Raw genomic sequence first — 23,512 nt, 5'->3', positions numbered from 1 at the left:
TTATCTACCCTTAATGTGCACTGCAAAACATGGAGTCTTTTCCAAAACTAGCGCACCAGTAAATAGTTATGGGCAATTCATCCCATCATACTGCTGCATTCCATCCAAAATGAAACATCCATCCAAGAGTAATTCCCTTTTGCATTCCCTGCCAGCTTTAACACTCATCCATCTCTCTAAACTCCAGTTCATTTAGCATATTAAATGTTTCTAAGCAATTTTGGCTCATTCAGCACTCATTTTGAGCCTTCTCGGCTATGACCCTTCATTATCATAAATATAATACAAAGTATAGATTTAGGGCTATGTTCAGACAGCATACGTATATCTGCACTATGAACAGTATGTACTGTGCACATTATGCTCACTTTCAGTATGCATGGAATACCTGTAGACCTGCTTAATTTGCAGATAGATAGATAGATAGATAGATAGATAGATAGGTCCTTTACATCCTTTACATGCAAACGGGATATATCGCCCTCCTAAGGGCACTTCGGAGTGAAAACAATCATGGCCGCCATGTTGAAGGGTCGTTCCAAACCGGGGGGCGTGTTAGAATGAGCCGTTTTAGGTAGGCGTGGTTGACTCTTAACTTTTATAAAGAATATCTCTTTGGATTTAAGACTTTAGTCTTTGCAACTTTACAGATCTTCTTTATGCACCAAGAGCTTGTAACACTCCAAAGAGAAAGGAAAACTTGAAATCGCATCATATGACCCCTTTAAGAAACAGTTGTTTGGTCCCCTACACCCCTCAACCCTTCAAAGCTCTCACTCCGGAGGGTAAACTCGCGAGTTCTTTCGTCAAATCTTCATTAACCGACAGCAGCTTTTAAATTTGGGTGGAGAGCGGAGCATTTCATTTGAATCGCGCGCAGAACACAAAACTGATGGGAGCGGCTCCGGTGGAAAACTGACGGGCTCTAAAACGTTCAGATGACACGCAGCTCATTTCTCCGTGACTGTAAGTTACCGAAAACACGTAACGCACGTTAGACACGCGTTTGTGCTCGGGCTCTCTCTCGCACTGTATGACGTGACAGACAACTAGTTGTCCAGTCCTGTTCCGTTCACACAGCGAGTGTGTTCCGAGAATGCAGTTGTGAGTCCTGAAAATTTACGGGTGTGAGTTTGGTTACAGAATGCGGTTGTCACGCCCGTAAATAACCGAACCGTGTGTGACCGTAACTGTATTAAGGACTCAAATACAGGAATGACAACTGTATTCTGCTGCTGTGTGAACGTGGCCTTTGAAATGTTTATAGTTGCATACTGTGAAAATTTTTACTTATTTCATACAGTACGTATTTCATAAGCTAGTAGTAGTAAGCTATAGTATTCCATTCTGAACACAGCCTAAGACTGGGAAAAGAAGAAGGACAGGAAATGAATGGCTATCAGTCACAAATTGGGTCATCTGAAGGTTTAGTGGAGTTGACTATGGAATGCTCTATTGGCAGAGCTTCCGTGGAAAGGCACAATGGTTCAATCTTCAAGTGTAGCTAACACCTGAAACCATGTGAAAGCCTGGTGTGTAACGACTCCAGATAAAGGCCAGTGCTTTAGGCCATTTAAGAGAAGTGAACCTGAATGCAACCCCCGGTGCCTCTTTTCTGCTTTTAGACACTGTGTTATGTTAAACTACTGTATAAACGATCTAAATATAAAGTCCTGAAATGTAAAAATATGCACTGCGCAAAAATTGCATGCAAAGAATAATTATCCAGGAAAGGCATCTGGGAAGCGTGAAATTCGCGTGAAGTTTAGTGACGCTTATCTAAAATTCTTCTGACATTAACAATGCATTGGCTCCAGCATTTTAAATGTCCGCCCCGTGCGTCATTTCACCCTTGGAAGGAACGCCCTGTGGGAGAGAGAGATTCAGGTTTGTGTCACGGATCTCATTCCAGGTCCTTTGCTCATCTGCATGTGCAGATGTTTAATTCACAAACCAGAATCTCTGACATCAAACTCCCAGCATGCACCAGCACAGCATTGTGTGTCTTCAGCTAGAACGAGAATAAGTTGCAGTCAATCACTATCAGTGATGTAACTGATACTAGCTTATACTACATCGCATAGACAGATGTTATGCATGACCAAGATGAAGAACACTTGCTTAGCAATCTTTAAGACACACTGAACAAATCCAGGTAAATCTGTCCCTGTGGTTGTATTGTGCTGTCTGTGATGAAGAAAGGCTTTGGGGAAGATTATACACAAATTAGACACTTCCGGCCCGAATCATGCAGAAGGTTGGATAGTGATTGTGCAATAGGACTATGGTATTTTCTGAGGACACTTGAAAACCCTTCTTAAACCTTACACAAGATGAAGCCAGGAGTATTGCATCAACTTTGAATGCAGATTTAAAGATAATTTGATATGTGTACAGAGTGCAGTGCCAGTGGATGTTGGTTGTAAGCCTTATTTTGCCTTTTTTTGGCCAGTTTGCTTTGGTTAGTGTGTCTCTGTCTGTTGTTTGTTCAATTTTGAGCATGCGGTATGTATGTTATGGTAACACTTTATGCTAAAGTCCCATTAGTTAATGTTAGTTAATGTATCATCTAACATTCGCTAACAATGAGCAATTTGATACTGTATTTATTTAACTTTTGTATTAATTATTCATTGTTAGTTTATGTTAGCTCAGGTCTATTAAATAATATTAACGGACACAACTTTTGATTTTAATAATATACAGTATTAGTAAATATTAAAATTAACATGAGCTAAGATTAAAAATGCTTTAAGACTAATGTAATTATTTAATGTTAACTAATGTAGTTAACTAATGGGTCCTTATTGTAAACCATTACTGTAAGTATTGATTTTGCAACAAATACCTTTAATTTTTTCAAATATCTATAATTATATAAAAATAATAAATAAATAAATATAATTATATGTTTAACTGTTCTTAAAGATGCATTAATCAGCTTTTTTCTAATTATAAAAGGCATAACATAGTATATATTTAAGTGAAGTACACTTACTCATGAAGACTTCAGTTGTATTAGTAACCTAATAAAAGTTGATAATTGAACACCTGTGGAATAAAGTAATTTTTAACAGCAAATTTTGAAAGAATTTAAAAAAAATAGCATTGCTTTTTTTGGCTTTTGTGTGCTGCTGCATCCACAAGTGTCAGTAGTCAAATCTGATATATCAGCCAGTGCATTATAAAGTGCCCCTTTCATATCTACAGTACAAAGCAACTTATATCACCTCTGTTGAGGCCGAAGGGGCTGACAAAACACTTCTCAACTTTACATATACCCGTCATATGAGGTGGACATTCAAGCTGATCTGTCAAGTTGCATGAGTTGAGCTGCTTAGCTTTTGCCCACATCTTATGATTTCTAATCTGTGGGAAATACAAATATTTATGTATTTTTACCCTTGTTCAGAATGGTTGTGTAATGAAACTATAAAGCGCATAGAACAGACTTCATGGTATCTGCCAAGATTATAATCCTCTTGAATTGTGAAGTCCAGACCCCAGGGATAAATCAAATGTGCCTCTAGGGTGAAAACACAGAAAGATCAAAGTCCTGCCCTAGTAAAACAGAAAAAGCGAATAGAGGAACAGCGTCTACTGGTTAAAGCTAGCTTTAAGCATGCGTGGCAATCATCAGGGTATTACAGCCCAACAAACAACCTGCGCATCTGCTAGAAGTCGAAAACACAAGTGAATTAGCCCCACTGGACTTGTAGCACAATGCCTCGAGGGCAAGAAAGAAAAACCACTTGCGCATAATTGGGATTAAATATTTATTCTTCTTGCATGAGTATTAAGTCCTATGAGGCATAGTGAATGATGACTTGATGGCCAGATGTTGGCACACAACATCCATCCATGATTCCTCCCTGGATAACAGTAACCCCCGCTCAACCTTCCCACACCGGTGACGGCAAATTCAGGGGAGGATTATAGTTGACATGGCACAAAAAGACCAGCTGCTCCACAATCATAAATACAGCGAATGCTGTGCGGTCCAAATCTACAGCCCTGCGTTTTATCAGAAGGAGGCATAGCATAAATGTATGGATTGACAAATGTGAGTTTAATTACATATTGCCTTAATGAGCTGGATCGTTAAAAAGACAAAACGCCACACGTTTCACAGAATACGTTGCAGTACCACATCGAAATAGTGTTCTTTGCACCTTAACTTACTAACACGCATCATAGTCTTTATTAACCCAAGAACGGTCATATTGATGAGAACGAATACATCCTACAGTGACGCTGTTACCTGAGAAAATGAAAGATTATTTGCCATTATATGCTACATCTTGTGGACAATGTGCAAAGCGGTTTGCATTTGGACAGCATGTACAGATTGCGCAACGTCACCAAATATGTGCTGCTCTTTATGAGTGTGTGCCGACAAACATCCTCGCTCGAGAGCTGATCGTGGAGAAAAACGTGCGTTTGAGAGGATCCCGCTCGTGTTCTTGTGAACGCCAGTGCATGTGGAATGATTGCATCTGCAAGCGATCCTACTGAAGCTCAAGTTTGTGTGTCAGACGTGCCTGAAAACGGTAGGAACATCTGAGGGTTTAAAAACCAGACTCGGAGCCTGTAAGACAGACATTCAGACTACAGTTCAGTGACCAAAAGGAGTGACCCCTCATTCTCTGGTACAAAAAAACAGGAACATAGAACCGAGGGCACCTGATTCTCGAAACTCAGAGCCTCAAACTCCAGCGCTCAGGCACTGTGAAACACTCTCCACCAGTGGACTCATCTTCTCTCACCCGACTTCCCTCACACGGCCGTGTGTTGGGTGATGTCGCTTCGGGGAGACATGGACATCTGGCGGGTGAACTGGCTGAAGCTTGCGGCTCGGGGTCGGGTGCGAGGAGCTGGGGACGAGGTGGGAGGGAGCGGTCCGAGTTGGGTTTGAAGAGGCAGCGAGGTCTGATCTGACACCTTCAGCTCCTCCTGCTGTTCTTGTGTCAGATCTCTGGAGAACAAGCTCTGGATCAACTGCAACTTCTCCTTTTCTTCATTCAGGAAGACGTCCACCAGAAGAGTCTTCTCCTTCTTCAACTGCTCGCTGATGTTTTTGGGCACGTCGGGGATCACCCAGGCCACCAGCATGCTCATGGTTATCACCAGGTTCTGGAGAAGTCGGAGACACATAAGCACATTTATATTTACACACGTATATATTAATGGGTGGGGCGCAGGAAATCATACTCATCACTGAAAACATATATCTTTCCATTCAATAAATGGAGGATCTTTTACACACCAGGTAGCATTTCAGGTATTGGACCTCTGCCAGTGACATCTATACATACACTTCCTGATAATGAGGCTCATATAGAAGAATATATATTTTATATATAACGCACCGTTCAAAAGTTCGGGGTCGGCAAGATTTTCAATCTCTTCGCTCACCAAGTCTGAATTTATTTGACCAAAAATACATTGTAAAAAAAAATACATTGTAAAATGTTATTATAATTTAAAGTAACTGTTTCATATTTGAATATATTTTAAAATGTACTTTATTTCTGTGATGCAAAGCTGAATTTTCAACATTAAGTCTTCAGTGTTACATGAGCCTTCAGAAATCATGCTAATATGCTGATTTAACATTTCTTATTATTTATCAATGTTGTAAAACCAACGTGCTGCTTAATATTTTAGTGAAAACTATAATGTATTTCTTTCAGGATTCCACTTGGAATTATAAGTGATCAGTTTAATGCATCCAAACTTTTTGTTGACTTTTGAACAGTAGTGTATGTCTTTTAAAGCTATATGCAAGCTTTGTTTGAGGAAAATACTGAATTTAAGACATTGTTCATTGAAAACCACACTTTTCTTGTCCTTTTAAGAGCTTCACAGCTATGATCACCATAAAATGTTGTTTATTTAAGAACAACACTTGGAATGACATTTCATTTTTTGAGTGAACTATAACTTTAACTGTTTGGTTTAGTGTTTAATTGCATTTCAATAGAATTAGTTTCCACCCACAGCTGCTGACAGCAGGACATTTCTACTGAGTTACAGCAATTATTCTGACCAGCATTTAGACTATTAATGTGCAAAGACTGCATCATTTATATGTGGTTGAAGCGCTCACGTTGCTGAGGTAGCTACTGTGTGGCTTTTTCATTTGTTTGGCTTTGACTGAAAAAGGACATACATTTACGTTTTTCCATTCATAGTCACTTGGTGTTCATTAGGAGTAAAACTTTTATTTTAGGCTTTTAGATTGGAGGTAATGATTAAAAAAAGGAGCTTTTACCTGGAACAATATGACGAAACCTAACCGAGCCGCTAGAACCGACCAGTACTGTTTGGAGAATTGGTAAGGCTCAGTCGACCATGGTGGTTCTCTGTAGTCTTTGTACCTAAAATGAACAAAAAGAATAGACATCCCGAGTCATTTAAGGCTAATTCATCTCCAGCAAGGATCCGTTTGCTGGTTGGCAATAAAAATTTAAAACATATGCTCAACACATGCTTCTAGCAAGGCTACAAAGGGCAAAACAACACAACAGCATTATTAATCATGACGAGGACATTTTAAGTGCAAAAGAAGGAATTGCATATTTGTTGTTTTACTTTACAACTACTTTGTATAAGTGGATTTTTTTCCTGTTCAGAATGCACAGACAACTGTTACTTTTTGATCACAAGGTTAAAATATAAAATTGTTATGAGTCATTCTATCATTTAGGGTACATTTTATTTTGAGCAAAAACAATATGCTTTCTCAATAAAACATCTATTGGTTTCAGTTTATTCATTTTATCAGTGTAACTTATCTGCTAGTTGCCGAGCTTAATGATTAAAGACTATTTTGATATTGCAAACAAAAATATGTTTTCCTTGGTGGTGAGTCAACTATGTTACAGACTAACTGGGTGCATTGACAGGGAACATAGTTGACAATTTTACCACTTTATCTCAGAATATCAGTGTCAGGCCTTGTCTGGCCAAGAAATGTTAAAAATAAAAATACTGCAAACCATAACAATGTACCCAACAAACAATTAAAATACTCTTGTGAACAATATTTGAGAGAAATAGGCCTTTTGTGTACATAGAAAAAGTCTTAGATCTTTGAGTTCAGCTCATGACAAATGGGGGCAAAAACAAAAGTTGCGTTTTATAGTTTTGTTCAGTGTATATATATATTTTTTATTTTATTATTATTATTTTTTATTTATTACATTATTTTCAGGGGTGTTTGGTTAGCAACAGTTGAAAATTAAATCATTTTTGTTTCAAAGAAAATTAAATTTAAAGTCAATCTATATTTCTAACGTATTTAGACTATAGAAATAAATTTAATATAGATAGTCTTGACTTTAAATTTTGTTTTTATTCATTATTTTGAACTTCTCAATTCAAGAAGCGAATTTGCATTGTCAATGCAAAAACTGTAATTAAGGGACATAAAGGCAATTTCACGCAAATTGAAAAACAAAATATATGTGTGAGATAATAGTTTGTCTCTTAATGGATAAAATATTATATTTCCGAAGAAAATTGTTAGAAAAAAATAGAATTATCATCAATGGACATGAAATGTACCCTAAATTATAGAATGACCCTAGTAATTGCAGTAGGAGGAGAGTCTTGGTCATGATGATAAAAAAATGAGTATATTTTGATTATATCTTCAGGCCTAATTCATTAGAGCAGGCTGTTCCCAAAAGTTTTGATTTTCTCTATTGAATTATAAAAAGTAAACTCTGAGTCTTTATTAACCCACTAAGGACGTAGATTTCATGGCCATATACAGTAATCTACGTGGAATGTGTTAGGCTGGTTTTGATTTCCTCAGACAGTCAGATATCTTCATCTGAAGACATGGTCCCTGGGGTGAAGTCCTTGTTTGGTTATACAAGTCCAGAAAGGGCAAATATGGTGCAGGAAAAACATGGGCTTGATTTGTTCCTCGACCCTATTTTAGAACACTGACAAGCTTGCTCTCTTGCTCCCTCTTCATCTATCTGTTCTCTTAACAAACAGACTGAGGGTCAAAGGAACCCAGACATCAGATAGCCACTTCTCTTTGGTCCAAGTAGCAACAAACGAGTGTAATCTCGTTCTCAACTGCTTGGAGCAGAAAAAGCAGACAGGTTCTGATAAAAGCACTTTTCTTGACATGCTTCTGATGTGTTGTGAAGGCCGCCCGAGATAATCAAAGCAGTGGTGAGATCTCACACTTCAGGGTGATGGAGTCCCATCTAGATGTTTTTCTCCCTCTGTCTTTCCTCCACTTCAGTGTGAGGGTTAAACGCTGTTTGCTATCCCGATCTGGAAATAATTCTTTCCAGAGAACTGATGAACACAATTACTATCACTATCAACACAAGCAAACAGCACTGCTTCATTAGAAAACAATTTTTCACATTAAGACCGTTTATAAAAGTATAGGCCCACACAGAACCTGTGCATGTTCTTCCACATTTGATTTTGAAGTAAAAATCTACAGAATTTTGTGGAACTGTTTACGATTTTATAAAATGCATGAAGCTATATCTAATAAAAAGGTGTGTTTATCTGAACAACAGTCAGATTCTGCAGAAGTCTATTCACTACCAAGCCCATAACTAATCTATGAGAGTGCAATAGATGTCCAAAGAACTAAATATGAGTGTCTGTTACATTGTTAATTTGAGCTCTCAGCTAAATATGAAACCACTGACAAGCTACCCTTCCTATGTGGTACAGTTCTTTGTAATTTACCGTTGAATTAAGTATGCTGAACTGGATAGGCTGGTTGATTGTTTATGACTGTATTTGATTGTTTATACTGTACCATTTCTTTTGCCGTCCTATCTGAGTTTTCCACAAAAATCTGATGAAGAATACATGCAATCTCCCCAGGCGCCGTCCAAGAGAGGATCAGTATGTTCAGACCATAATAGCTTCGACACATGTTTATTTCAAATACGATTTAAGAGCTGCAAATGAGGGATCCTACGGCTGTTTACGGCCTGTGCTCTGTCCTACTAAGAATTATTTTGATGTGGTTGATGCCGATAGCCTCGTGGTTAGTGCGCCGACATATACAGCGCAACTCTGCTCATGGTGACCCGAGTTTGATTCCTGTCTTGAGGTCCTATGCCCATCCTGCCCCCTCCCTCTACGCAATACTTTCCTGTCATCTCTCCACTGTCCTGTCTGAATAATAAAGGTATAAAAAAAAACAAAAAATAATTATTTTGATGTGAACAATCAGTTTGCTCACAACTACTATTCCATTTTGGACTAAATGTCCATGGTTGCATGTTTTATCAAAGCAATAGGCAGCTGTGCATCCCAGTGACCTTTAATAATAATAATTAGTAATATAGTGCATTTTTTCCAACCTGCAGAATGTAATGTCTTTGCCGAGACTGGAGATGGAAGGCACAGTTCCTGGTTTAAAGTTGCTGACGTTAAAGTAAGAGAGCGTGTGGTTGATGAAGCCATGCATGGTCCCCGTCTCGCTGTACATGTACTGGTAGACCAAGCGAGGGATGAAATCTGATGTGAAGGAGATGACAAAGGCCTAAAATGATATAATACCAGGTAAGAGATCAAAATATGTAATTAATATGTAAAAGCAAGAAGCAGAACTTTACAGTAACAAAGTCCAGATCAGGGTCACTAGTTAACTCAAACTAAAACCATAAAAATACATTTTTGTTACCTAAAATAAAATAAACTTTAACTGAAATAAAATGTAAAAACCAGCTAGTTAGCTAGTTGCTAAAGCAACGGTTCTCATTTTAATTTAGTTTAACTTGATGTACTAGAATAACTAAAACTGAAATAAAATTAATAAAGTATATAAAGACATATTTACAAGAAAAAAAAATTACTACAACTTTAAAATTTAAATGAAAACTGAAAATATAAAAATGCATGGAAACGCATAAAACTCAAGGTATCTCAGGCTGAGCGGTAATGTGTGGCATTTAATTGGATTGGAGAGGCCATTTGTAGCTGTAACCTTAAACGCCATACTTGATTTCCAAAAGAACAACACAGCTGGGGGGAATCAGATGTGGGGCTTCTGAGTAAATGTGGCTTTCTTAAAGGGGTCATATGATGCGATTTCAAGTTTTCCTTTCTCTTTGGAGTGTTACAAGCTGTTCGTGAATAGATAAGATCCCTGAAGTTGCAAAGACTAAAGTCTCAAAACCAAAGAGATATTCTTTATAAAAGTTAAGACTCTGCCACACCCCCCTAAAACGGCCCATCTGTTCAAATGCGGAGTTTTGCGCATCGTGTGTGTGTGTGTGTGTGTGTGTGTGTGTGTGCGCGCATGCGCGCGTTTGTGTGTGAGAGAGAGAGAGAGAGAGACAGCGTCACATCAAAGTGGAGTCAGCTGTCTTAACCGCGGCTTGTGTACTGCATCATTACTGTGTCTGTTCCCCTTTCGGGCTTGAACTGATGGTAAAACTAATGACATTATTTACTGTCTTTACATTTATTTTGAAAGATGAAGCTCGCGATTATGGTAAGGGGCGTTAAATTTCCGACGAGTGCTTGCGGTGTTCGGCAAATCACAATGCACTGGGTCAGCAGGCCAATCAGAGCAGACTGCGCTTGTCGGAAGGAGGAACTTTGTAGAAAACGAAGCGTTTGAGAGAGGCGGGGCATAGAGGACCTACAATAATGTACAGTATTTGAAAAATAATGTGTTTTTTGAACATTAAAGCATGTCAACATATTCTGTTACACCAAATACACAAAATAATGATCTTTAAAAAAGCATCATATGACCCCTTTAATGAAAGTTCAGAGAGAAGCTGAAGGATCTTTACCATAAGGCTTACTAGAATATTCCTCTCATATTGGGAACATCACATCTATTAAAATAAATCTGCCGGGGATTTCGAGTAGGAGACATGGATGAAGCGAACCGTACAGGTGAAAGAACATCTGTACAATTCGAGAACAGAAATTGTCACATAAATTGATTTCTTCCATGAATAATGTGAATTCAACCATGCAAGTACAAAGAATCTTGGTCATCTAAGGCTTATGAAAACAATACCAATGATGCACCCTGGGGTCTTTTTGAATCACTCTATATGATAAACTTTCCATAAAGAGGATTAACAGTATTTGACTAGCATGTGGTAAGCAGCAGAGTTATACAGTATAACAGAAACTCACATTGATGATAACTGAGAACTTTCCCAAACCACTCAAGATGTTGTACCAGATACCTGTGTGAGGAAACCATTTAAATCAGAGGTTAAATTAGTAGATCCGAATATGATTAAGAATGCAAGTGAATTGTTGTGGTGTAAATATTAATGCAAGGTTTTCACCGATATCTTTGGCCCTAATGGCATCTGGCCTGCGAAGCTCCGTGACGAACTTCTTGGCGTCGAGGCGGATCTCGATGACATTGTTTAAGAGGGCGAATAGCGGAGCCAGCGGGAATGAGGCCACAAAGAGCGACACGAAACCAAACTGAATGACTGCAGAATGACAAACAAACAAACATGGAGATTACATGTTGAGACATTTGGGTTACAGATTGAAGTTTGACTGATAGAACTGTAAGACTGCTGTTTATTACCAGACATTAAGGATTAAATATTGATTTTATGCAACCATTCAACAGTTTTGGGGTCGGTAATATTTCTTAACATTTTTTAAGTCTCTTATGCTCACCAAGGCTGCATTTATTTGATCAAAAACGCAGTAAAAACTACAATTGTGAAATATTATTACAATTTAAAATAACTCTGTTCTATTTGAATATATTTTAAAATGTAATTTATTCCTGTGATGCAAAGCTGAAATCAGTCTAATATGCTGATTTGCTGCTCAAGAAATATTTATTATTATTATCCATGTTATTTTTGTGGAAACCATGATACTTTTTTGTCACGATTCTTTAATGAATAGAAAGTAAAAATAAAACAGCATTTATTTGAAATAGACATTATTATTTTATTTTATACTATTATATTTTAACGATATAATGTGCTTTTCTGTCACTTTTTCTCAATTAAATGCATTCTTGCTGAATAAAAGTTACTTACTGACCCCAAACCTTTGAACTGTAGTGTTGCTGAAAATAAATAAATATAAATTAATTAATAAAAATAGACTTGTACAGTGTATGTGTTCACATATAGATCAAATAACTTCTTAAGAAAGATCCACAAATCATTGTAACAATGGAAAAACCACTGCTTATTTGATGTGGCGATTTTCTAGGAACAGACTGTGTCTTTCTACAGTAACTTGACATTACCAGCACGGGTGTCAAGTACAAAGCTGATTATTTGTCAATCAACAACACATGGAACATAAACCTTGTGGGAAACTGCATTTCCTTCTTTGGCTTGATTGACACATGGCTTTTTTCTGTGCAACATGCAAACAATGGCTTCGAGAGAGATCAGGCTGGAGGGTATCCTACATAAACATCCATACGAGTGGGTCTCATTCCCCCGCTCTCACTGAGAATATCTTTCACAGTGTGTAGGTGGTGATCTCCCTCCAGTGTTATTACTAAAGGTCTTGAGCTCATCTTCAGTTTCTCCCCAATCGTTTCTTTGATTCGAAGAGTCTCATAAGTGTTTCTTGTATGAAGAACTTGAAAAAAATAAAAAATCTGTTTTACTTGGCAGTGGATTAAAGCATCCATACATTTTTGAGAAAAGACTAAGGCGCAAGTTTTATCACGCACAGGTCTCTATGATAGACAGTTATGCAATTCGCCTGCACTTAAGGGATTAAACCGTCCCGCATCAAACCACTCAATCAACAATCACAATAGGGAACCATAATAATCTCTACAGATCATATAATTACTGAATAAAACTCTTGTTGTGTACTTGCATTAAATTTTTTATAGCAAAACACATCAAATAAAAACAAAAATCTACAGTATTTACAACAGAGCTATTTCGAACAAAGCTGTTTCGAGTCAAGTTGAAAGAAACTTGTGTCAGGAAACATCAGTCAATGACTTGCGCTCTCAGCATAATTGGGTTGTATAAATGCAGGATGAATAATAGTAATTCAAGTTTGCATTGGTGTTCAGATGTTTAACTTTGCTGTTTATCCTCTAGGCTTTCAGATCTTTTGCAGATGCCTTCACGTCAATTTACATAAACACTCAGTCAGTTGTGTATCACCGTAAGCAACATGTTAGCGAATGTAGGCCCTTTCCCGATTCTAAACACAGCTGTAAACCAAATGCTTGGGCTATTGGCCTAATTCACATGTTCATTCATAATTCTGACCCTAAAAAACAATAACAAACTCTAATAACTCAGCGTCTTTTGTACACTGGGGCGTGTTAAATCTAGAAACCTATGCATTCCTCTGACAACAAATCCTGCGGTTCCCGCCGAAGGGGATGAGTTAGATTAACCAGATGTTTTCTCACAAGGCTTCATCCTGAGGACGCTCTACTTTCGCTTTTAAACAGAGTGGAGTGCCACTCACTCATCTCCATGTATTCAGGTGTGAGTCCGTCAAAAGGCTCCAGGTCATAGTCCAGGTGCCACTGCTGGCGGCGACCCGGCTGCTCCACAATCTCCTTGGGCGCCCGCTCTTTGTCCTTGAGTGTGCGGCACAGCTTCTTCAGCTTTCTAAAGCGGGAAATGAGAGGGAGAAAGAGAGCGAGACAGAATGTAAACACAAACCATTGCTATAAACTTGGCCTTGCAGCTAAAATGACCCAGATTTGATAATGAGTCAAATGTCAGGTTTGTTTCTAAGAACTGCATATGAATTTTATGCAGACATATCGTGTGCTTTGTTTATATTTACATAACTATTACTATTGCTTATATACTGTACATAGAGTTGGCGGGTTTTCAAATGCAAACGACTGCACACACAAACACATATATAAATTTTAATTACGTGTGTGTGTGATTTATATATGTATATGTATTTATAATTTATATATGTATATGTATATATATATATAAATATATACATATATATGTTAATTATATTAAATATATATATATATATACGTGTGTGTGTGTGTGTGTGTGTAATAAATTCATATAAACTAATATAGAAATTACATATTAATTATTTAAAATTTTATAAATACACATTCTAGCATCATGCGGTGATTTTTGCACAGGCAAACACCACTCATTTTCTTCAGGAAATTGTTCTTCTAACATCATATTAAACTCATTTTTGGTTTCTGAGCTTTAACTTAATTTAAATTCCGTTGTGTAATTCAGTTCAGTGATCTGGAATGTGAATGAACTTGCAATGGCATGAATCTTGGCCAGACGTTCCATGATTTATTGGTATAACCACACGCAAGGGCATACAGGAGACAGACCGGTGTATCTGATATACACATACACCGAAGACTTGGAAGAACTCTCTGGAAATCTCATTATTGTACACATCTGTTCGCTTTTTTAAGATTTTTCTTCAAATTGCACATACACTGTCTGTTCCAGTCGGGTTACATTGAAAGAACAAAATCAAACAGAATGCAAAACTCTGTAGCAAATCTGTTGATTAGTCAAGCAACAATACAGAATTTATTCAATAATCTCTCAATTCAATGCTAAAACACACAGACAGCATCACTAAAGGTCCTACATGTGTAGGACCCGACAATACCTAAAAGAGCAAGTGAAGATCACAGGACCTTCAGGTGACCATAAATAACTCCTAAAGTGTTGGAGCTATTTCACGTTCAAAGACAATCCTCTCATAAACTTCTCATTAAGCAGTCTGAGATTTCAAAACACAAAGAAAAGGTTGCTTACATGAGTGAGTTTTGAAAATTAGGAAAATAGAACTAATGACCCATGTTGTGAAATTCAAAAACGATTCCAAAAAAATTCCAAATGTAACAGGATATGTATCACCATAAAAGCGTATCAGCAAACATGTTAATTACTGCCATGCAGTCATGACCACAACGTACTTTTGATCCAATTTAACCTGAGGTTTTATTCCAAGTTCTCAAGACAGAAGGAATGTGCATAGACTTCACTCTAGATTCAAGGCTTCGCATTTGGAGAGTCCTCATCAGAAAATCAAGTGCGAGAGCATGACAGCTCACGTTGGACTGGCCAAATATAGTGGACGAATTGGTCCATCCGTCTATAGCTTATTAACGCTCCCAATAAAACCCCCCAAATGCATCTGCTGCATTATTTAGTCTACAAAACAACAGCCTTTTCCAGCACATTACTTTTTAATGCACGCCTTTGTATCATAAGTGCTCTCCTCCATCTGTGATAAAGCTCTCGTTTACCAGCTGTTGAAATGCATTTGCATTTGAGAATGTGCATAGAGTCACACGCAAACCCCTACTGGTGAACAACAACTGGTCAACTACAATTAAAACAGACTTTAAAGGGATAGTTCAGCCCAAAATTAAAATTCTGTCATTTATTCACCCTTGAGTTTCTTTCTTTAGATAAGAAGATACATTGAAGAATGTTGGTAACCAAACAGTTGACGGTAGCCATTGAATTCCATAGTATTTTTTTCATAATATGGAAGTCAATGGCTATCGTCAACTGTTTGGTTACAAATATTCTTCAAAATATCTTCTTATATGCTCAACAGAAGAAAGAAACTCATAAAGGTTTATAACAACCTGAGGGTGAGTAAATGACTAAATTTAAATTTGTGGCTCTGTTTTTAGCATGCACATTAGTATAATATAGTAGCATGCCATTGGTCTGTGGGGAGATTAGATAGGTTAAGTAGGTCAGGTCTCTGCGTGAGGGGGATATCGAGTCATTCTGACCTCCATCATGTTACGTTGGCACCAAAGTCCACTTTTGTGCCTTCTGCCCCGAAAAAAAAAAAGAATATTAAGGTGAGTATTTATAGAACTGAACAGGAGAATGGGTTTGACTTTGTTCTCCTCTCATTGCCTTTTTGATTTGCATTCTTAAATTAACTACTTTTGAACTCTGAGGTAAAACTGGGAGATCAAAAGGTAATTTGCAATGACAACATTGTGGAACATGCCAAAGACTTGTTGGGGTGTTTTTACATGCTCACACGTGGTTTACAACTAGAGTAAGAGCAAAAAAGACAGAGCTACCGTAAAAGACTTTGGAGTAGCTGTCCTTAAACTCAAGTGAGTTGCTGTTGTAGCTCGTAAATAGATGTTTTAGGGTCGCACTCTATGAGTAAGATGAGCAGCAGGGAACAAAAGGCATTCCTTTTGAGTTCCTTGAGTGCTTCTGGCCAGTTGCGTGAGTTTAAATTGTCCAAATGCTTGACAAAAATGTGGAGATAAAGCACTCAGTGTCATACGGTGAATCATAAATGAAAGCGTTCATGTTTATCAGGCAACTCACAACCAACTGAATGTATCATTCATCAAAGAGATCCGCGCAGAAATGGATGTAAAGAAAAAATGAACTGGTGTTCTTTTGTAGGACAAGGAGAAATAGGTTAAATAGGGATTTCCACAAAATGGAAAGTCCACTCAGACTCAGAGGTTCATTTCTGCACCCAGGGGAAATCACGTCCCAGATTTTTGCAATTGTATGCTCGTGCATTAATGCATGCATGCCACACACGCTAGGCACTCTGCAGCACAAATGACACCTGTGATAATGTTTATATGTGCTACAAGTACAGACTTCTCTCCATATTCCATGAACATCAGTCACACTGATTTGCATTTAAACCTGTTCATTAATAACATGATGCACCACTTGTGCAAACATGTGAAATGAGACAGGAATCCAGCTTATTAGAGTACATGGAGAGGCGTGTCAGAAAGTTTGCCTGCGTGCAAAGAGGGAGTAAAAGGAATTGAAGAAAGGAAAAAAACAGCAAAATAAGGCAGAAAGGCATTGGAGCAGACAGTGGGAGCAAAGCCCACCTCACTATCCTGGGATTTCCTGGTCTATAAACCAACTTCGACAGGAACAGTGTTTACCGTTTATCTGAAGGAATGATCTTTCTAAGGTTTCCAGAAAAAAAAAGCTATTGTGTTTAGTGGCAGAGAGTGTTTTATAAGATCCACGGAGAGGAACGGGAACTTACGGAATGCCAATCTCAAAGATGTTATTCTGAATAAGCTGCTTCCCCAACATGATGATACTGAGCTGGATACAGAGTTCAATCAGACAGCCTCCAGGAGCACACTGGGAAGAAATGTACAAGATGTTTTGACAGTGTCACGTTAGGTGGGGGGACAAATGTTTCTGATAAATATTGTGATTTAAAATGTGATTATATTGTATTTATTAATATTTTATTGTAATTATTATTAAATAAGACTATTAAAACAAAATCAAAAATATTACTATTGTAACTTTTTACTGTAATTATAATGTATTAAGTTATTAAAGTATTTAAGAAAATTAGACATTAACTGGAATAAAATAAACAACTTTTTTATTTTAGCCAACAAAAAATACTAAAAATGACAAAACACGGGAAAATAATTATAAAACATTAACTAAAATTAAAGTAAAAATGGTAAAAACTGATTCAAAATATAAATAAAAAGTAGTATTTCAATAACACTAAAATAACACTGTACAACTGTAAAATTACAATAATATTTTTGTCAGTCATCATTTCTTCTTTTTCAAACGTTTAAAACTCTTTTACTGACAAGAACAGTGTTGTGCTTTACCGTGAAACAGTTTTATTTGATTTCGGTTTTATTTTGATTCATTACGCAGCCCCGATGTTGAACATGACAATCATTCAGGATGCAAGCAAAACCGTACTCACCTCTTCCATACGGTAATCATTGAAGACATAAACGTAGTCACCGGGACGGCCAGCAAACCTGTAAAAAAAACAAAAACAGTTAGGGTCATGGGATTTGTCTCGACCCAAGAAAGGAAGTGCCAAGGGTCACATGCCTATCTTATTTGAAGCCAGATGTTTGTGCTGCATTCAGACTTCACGTTTACTGTGCTAGAGGCTGAATATGTGTTTCTCTTCTGCTAATTAACTACGGTGTTTTTGTGGTCTAACTTGTCCACATACCTCCCTTTGAAGAAGGCCACATAGAAGATAGGTGCATAGGCATTCATGAACTTCAGGAGGAAAGCCTTCAGAATGAGACGCTCCTCAAAGTTGGTCTCCGTTTTAGGGATCTCTGCAGACACATGAATGAAATTATTTGGGATTTAAACAGATATGTTCTGGATAATCTGCACAGCATTTCTAAAGCTTATTGTTCTGACAAGTATAATAAACATGGGTGGCTTGGAAAATTCTCCCATCATGTTTCTGTTTAGCAACTTCTGTTCAACAGGTTGAAGGTTGAGAAACGGAGCTTTTCAGAAGACCACATGGTTACATTTGGGGTTGGGATTATATGTTTTGTGCCGTTCCCTAAATCTTAATCTGCCACAACAGATTACAGACAGCAATTTTGGCAATACATTCACCATATTTTAATGCATTCATTAATAGGGCACTCTCAAAAAAGAGCCCAAATTCCAGTAAGATTGGTGAAATATATATATATATATACAGTGGGTACCGAAAGTATTCAGACCCCCTTCAATTTTTCACTCTTTGTTATATTGCAGCCATTTGCTAAAATCATTTAAGTTAATCTTTTTTCCTCATTAATGTACACACAGCACCCCATATTGACAGAAAAACACAGAATTGTTGACATTTTTGCAGATTTATTAAAAAAGAAAAACTGAAATATCACATGGTCCTAAGTATTCAGACCCTTTGCTGTGACACTCATATATATAAAGCATGAACTGGTGAGTTTGGAAGTAGGTTAAAGCATTAGGGTGAACCAGACTGCATGTGGTCAGACTTTAAGAGTGAAAATCAAAGAAGTACTGGAAAATATATGTCTTGTGCATGAGATGATAACACATGCTTCCTTCCTTCCCTACATATCCACAGAGACTCTCATTTATTAAAACGTCTCTTAAGGAAATCTCGGTGATGGCTAACTGACAAGCCGCGTTTTCTCCAGCGTTCCTGAAGTGGCTCAATCAAAAATTCATTTCATTTTCGGTGGGCAAAGAGGGGAAGAAGGACATCCGAAAGAAGGGAATGTGACCAAAAGAGGTAATTTAGCAACAATGCAGTGGTAAAATCTCACCCAGTTCTGTCAGCCAAGCAGCCACCATGCCGTATATCTCGTCCAGGATGAGGATGACCACCAGGTTGATGATGACGGCGGTGGCCGTGACGGTCACCCGTACGTTAGACTTGACCTCTGGATCCGGGCTCATCGCCATGAGGGCGGAGATGGTGATGCGGTAGATGATGACACTGAAGACAGCAGAGCAAGTCATTCCAAACTACATGGAGAAAAGAAGACATAGAAGTAAAAAAGAAATGAAATATGGACAATCACAAAAACATTGCACCAGACAGGACGGATAAGGTTTACCATGAACAGAATAGAGGAAATGTTGATTAAATATCCAGGCAGTCTGTCCCTCCATGTTAGCTTCTCATGTCCAGTCTGTGAAGGGAGAAAGACATTTAAAGTGACTAATGGAAGTATGTATGTATGTGTTTCAGTTTCAGCGGTGCCTCTTTATTTGCTTTTTTTATCCTCAGCTATTTTTATAGTGACTCATTGGGGAAATAATTTGGCTGCCCACTTGTAAAAACATGACAACATTAAGGACATTAACACCTGGCCTTCCTGTAGAGTAACTTCTGTACATTCTGTACATTCAAGTGATAGATCATATCTTAAAAACATCCGGCCAACAGGGAGAACCTATTTTAATGACCAAAGCAACCTGAATATGCCTCTTTTGCATTTAGATCAACCCTAATCAAGCCAAAAACAACATCAACAGCGTGCGCTTAAACTTGGCTGCACAGGCAGCAGTGGATTGAGGGTGGTCTGTTCCCATTGGATTCAGTCTTCCTTCATTGTCAAGCTTTGGACAGCAGATCAAGAGGTATGTCCCTCTGAGGAATACATGTTAGATGACACAGCAGAAAAATGGATTCAGATTTAGTTCTGTGGAAATCGGAGGGAAATGAATTAGCAGGCCACAGGAATGTTAAACAGCAGCTTATGTTCCTCTTGAGTCATAGAAAAATGTCATTACAAAAGCATCATTACAATCGAAAGAGTGTTTGACAAGAAGTCGGAGCCAGTTTTTCTAAGTAACAAGTGCACACAGTTCTTACTGAAAGGAAACCTCAAAAGTGATTGATTTGATGTTTAATCTACTTTCTCCAGAATAATCTGAGGTTATAATGCTGCTAAGCTACTTATACACCAAAATGCACACAAATTCAAAGCACACATAAACATCGGCTGAAATAATTTGGTTTTAATTAGATGGAATGATTACTGATGCTTTTTAGTAATGAATAGAACATCTCCCTCAGCTTTGTTGCAATGCATTCTGTTTTTACATTATCTGTGCACGATATATGCAATGCTGCATGATTATAATTTAGACAAAATGCAATTTTGCTGCCTACTGGGAGCAGATTTTGCATTTGGAGCATGCCTATGTTTCTATTTCTGTCTATTTAGGGTTTGAAACAGAGCCCATCTCATATTTGTTGATGAATGGAGATTTAGAGGGTTTTGCAAAGGACCCAGTAGCAAATGCGGTCAGTGTGATGACACAAAAGTTTGATAAAATCTACCTCTTGCAATTGGGCTCATTATGAGGCAAACAGCACCACCTAGCATGGTGCGTGTCTAAACCCTGGCACCCGGGAAAAGCCACAGAACCCGGAGTGTAACCAGGCACAGCTTTCAAAATGCCACAGCTTTAGGGTCTTCAGAATAACGAATGTGGGTCACGCAATTGTGCCGTTAATCATAATCCACAGGCTCGGTTCACAAACCCTCACCCAGTAATGAGAGGAATTGCTGCAGGTCTGCGGTTTTAACTGACTCTTCATTAAGATGCATGACACTATTTAGTGACAGGCTGTGATAACCTCTTAAAATGCATTAATATCAGAAGAGGCCAAGTTCTTGGGAAACCTCGCTGGCACAAGGACAAGCAGAGATGCATATTTAAAGCTAATGCCACAAATATGCTGTGAGGTGCCACAAGTATGTAATAAGTAGGCCCATTTGAGACATGGACAATTTTTTTTAGCTTTTATGCTGATTTGAGAAGGAAAATCTGTGTAATGGATGTAAATATGGTAAAATGTATTAGGGCAAAAGGATTTGTAGTATTTTGTAAATGTGGGCCATTCGAATTCCACTGAAATCTGTTGATCTTTCTGTGGATTTCTGCAGGCGCAGATTCCGTGCGAGCTCAGCAATAAATAACAATAACAAAAGATGCCTGACAAAAGAATGCAGAGGAATGGAATTAATAATTTATGTAATCAGCCACATCATACCACTGTAAAAACAGAATGGGAGAGGGAGGAAGAAGACAGGTGGCATTGTTTTTAAATAATTAACACTTTTTTATTTTTAATTTGCAGATTTAATGTGTCAGATAAGTACTGAGATACAAAGGATACAGATATCAAAAGTCAAACTATTTGGCTAAAAACATACTTCAGTATATAAAAAAGGAATGCATATTAAATGTATACCTTAAATGCAATTTGGATAAAACTGTCTGCCAAATGCATAAAGATTTAACACTTTATTATATTTATGTTTAGCCTTTGAAATTGACTGATAAAATAAAAAAACTGAGGAGATTTTACATTTAAGAAGGTTTGATCAACACATTAGAAAAGTGGGAAGGACGGTTCACGTGTGGTCATATGCATGCGTGATAACTGGTCCGAGGACAGCAGCCAGTGTCTGTCTGTTTTATAGTGGATATAGATAACTGGATAAGTTTAACAGCTCAGTGACAGTGAAGTAGGTTTGGGCACTGCAGATGTGGGTTTCCACAGATGCCCCTGCATACAACAGCTGTTGGATGGAGAATATCGCTTCCTTGAGCTTAAGTCAAGATGCTCTACAACCCTCTTTGTCTTTTATTTTGGCTGTCTAGGAGTTTCTTGCAGAAATGTTACTCAGAAGACTTTATAGTTCTTTAACAGCAATAAAACCTTTCCACTGCACAAAAGGTTCTTTAGATTGTTAAAATGTTCTTCACACTGAGAAAAAAATGTTTTTTTTAAGAACTGTTCATTGAAAGGTTCTTAATTTTTTTTAGATTATATATAAAACGAACACATCAGCAAACTTCGGGACTTTTGTGATGGGACAAACTCTCATTGATTAGACCATGTCAACCTGACATCACATTCATCTACCCAGCAGACATGAAAATGTCAATGGGCTCGGGTTTTGTTAGCGCATGATTACCACACGCTCTCTCAGAAACACACACATACTCAGTCGGACAACACACAAGCGTCCCAGCGGGCCCACGCTAAGCCCTTTGGGAAATTAGTGACAGGATCACCAGTGTGGGGATTTCCTCCACGGCCATATGTTGCTTTGCAGAGATGCCGTGTTCACATTGACGTCACCGTACGCTCCGTTCTCTCAACCCCCCACCCTCCGAATGTACTGTAAGCCGGAGATGCAAGAGAACAAGTACTGGAACCATGCCAGTGCCCACGCTAGCAAACAAGAACATGTAAGCCGCCACATATACAATACAGAAACCATTGCATTTGTGTTAGAATCACACACAGCCTACCAGCGAATATTTCAGGCTGATGGACTGACAAAAATAGCTTTTAGGGTCTTTAAAACAGGCGAAGGTCCATTAAGAGAGGCTTGACTGAAGATTGTCTTTTGGGCGTTGGGGACAGAAGGGAATAATCTGATGTGAGCCCCATCTGACAGATCTGAAATCCCTTTAAAACACACTCTCATCTCCTTCCAGCTCTGTGCTCTGATCTGAGACGACCACCAAACCAGGATTACACACAAAGAAACCTACATGCTTCAGATCAGCGTGATCTTTCTAATAAACAGCTTGAGCAGGAACACACCGGGCCATAGATTAAATGTGGGACGAATGACATCTAAAGACGGATGGAAAATTCAATTATGCAACATTTTGTATTAAATGTCCCAGACTTCCTGCTCAGACTTCAATATCATCACTAATAAAATCTGAAAAATCCTTCATCATACATATGCACACTTTCAGAAAGCAAACAAAACTCTCCTTGCATGAGAATTGTACAAGTGTTTCATTACTTATTTTATGCTTAAAAGACAAAGAATTTGCTAATTAGGTAAAAAAAAAAAAAGATATATTCTCTAAAAACAAGGCTTATTATCTTACATAGTTTTGCTTCTCAAGTAAATTCATCTTGCTTTAAGGATATTCATCATAAAGGGTTTTATGTGACATTTATCATCATTAATAAAATTCGAAAAATCCTCCATCACACACATGCACACTTTCAAAAAGCTAAGAAGGCTCTCCTTGCATAAGAATTGCATAAGATTTTAAGTGTTTTATTATTTATTGCAAGATGTTTTAGTATAATTAAAGAGGTTTATGCTTAAAAGAAAAAGAATTGGCCAATTAGGAACCAAAAACAGACAATTCAAGATATATTCAATGAAAACCAGGGTTATTATCTTACATAGTTTTGCTTCTCAAGTAAATTTATCTTGCTT

General features: G+C 37.8%; 1 protein-coding gene across 4 annotated transcripts in view; it reads right to left on the bottom strand.

Annotated features, from left to right (window-relative positions):
• Positions 1-3,777: 3,777 nt before the first annotated feature.
• ano2b (anoctamin 2b) overlaps positions 3,778-23,512 on the bottom strand; it is a 39,116-nt gene continuing 19,381 nt past the window's right edge. For all 4 annotated transcript variants that reach the window (XM_016447642.1, XM_016447643.1, XM_016447644.1 and 1 more), the window contains 11 exons: positions 19,355-19,429; positions 19,061-19,262; positions 17,971-18,082; positions 17,710-17,767; positions 17,011-17,111; positions 13,453-13,598; positions 11,313-11,465; positions 11,155-11,207; positions 9,357-9,538; positions 6,275-6,380; positions 3,778-5,133 (listed from right to left, as the gene is read on the bottom strand). In XM_016447642.1, coding sequence (XP_016303128.1) covers positions 4,777-5,133; positions 6,275-6,380; positions 9,357-9,538; positions 11,155-11,207; positions 11,313-11,465; positions 13,453-13,598; positions 17,011-17,111; positions 17,710-17,767; positions 17,971-18,082; positions 19,061-19,262; positions 19,355-19,429 — 1,545 coding nt within the window. In that variant the 3' untranslated portion in view covers positions 3,778-4,776. The remainder of the gene's footprint in view (positions 5,134-6,274; positions 6,381-9,356; positions 9,539-11,154; positions 11,208-11,312; positions 11,466-13,452; positions 13,599-17,010; positions 17,112-17,709; positions 17,768-17,970; positions 18,083-19,060; positions 19,263-19,354; positions 19,430-23,512) is intronic.

This window comes from Sinocyclocheilus anshuiensis, unplaced genomic scaffold (assembly GCF_001515605.1).
Source record: "Sinocyclocheilus anshuiensis isolate Anshui unplaced genomic scaffold, SAMN03320099.WGS_v1.1 scaffold283, whole genome shotgun sequence".
Classification (NCBI taxonomy): Eukaryota; Metazoa; Chordata; class Actinopteri; order Cypriniformes; family Cyprinidae; genus Sinocyclocheilus; species Sinocyclocheilus anshuiensis.
Note: the sequence above shows the minus strand (reverse complement) of the source record. Positions and strands in the feature narration are given on the sequence as shown.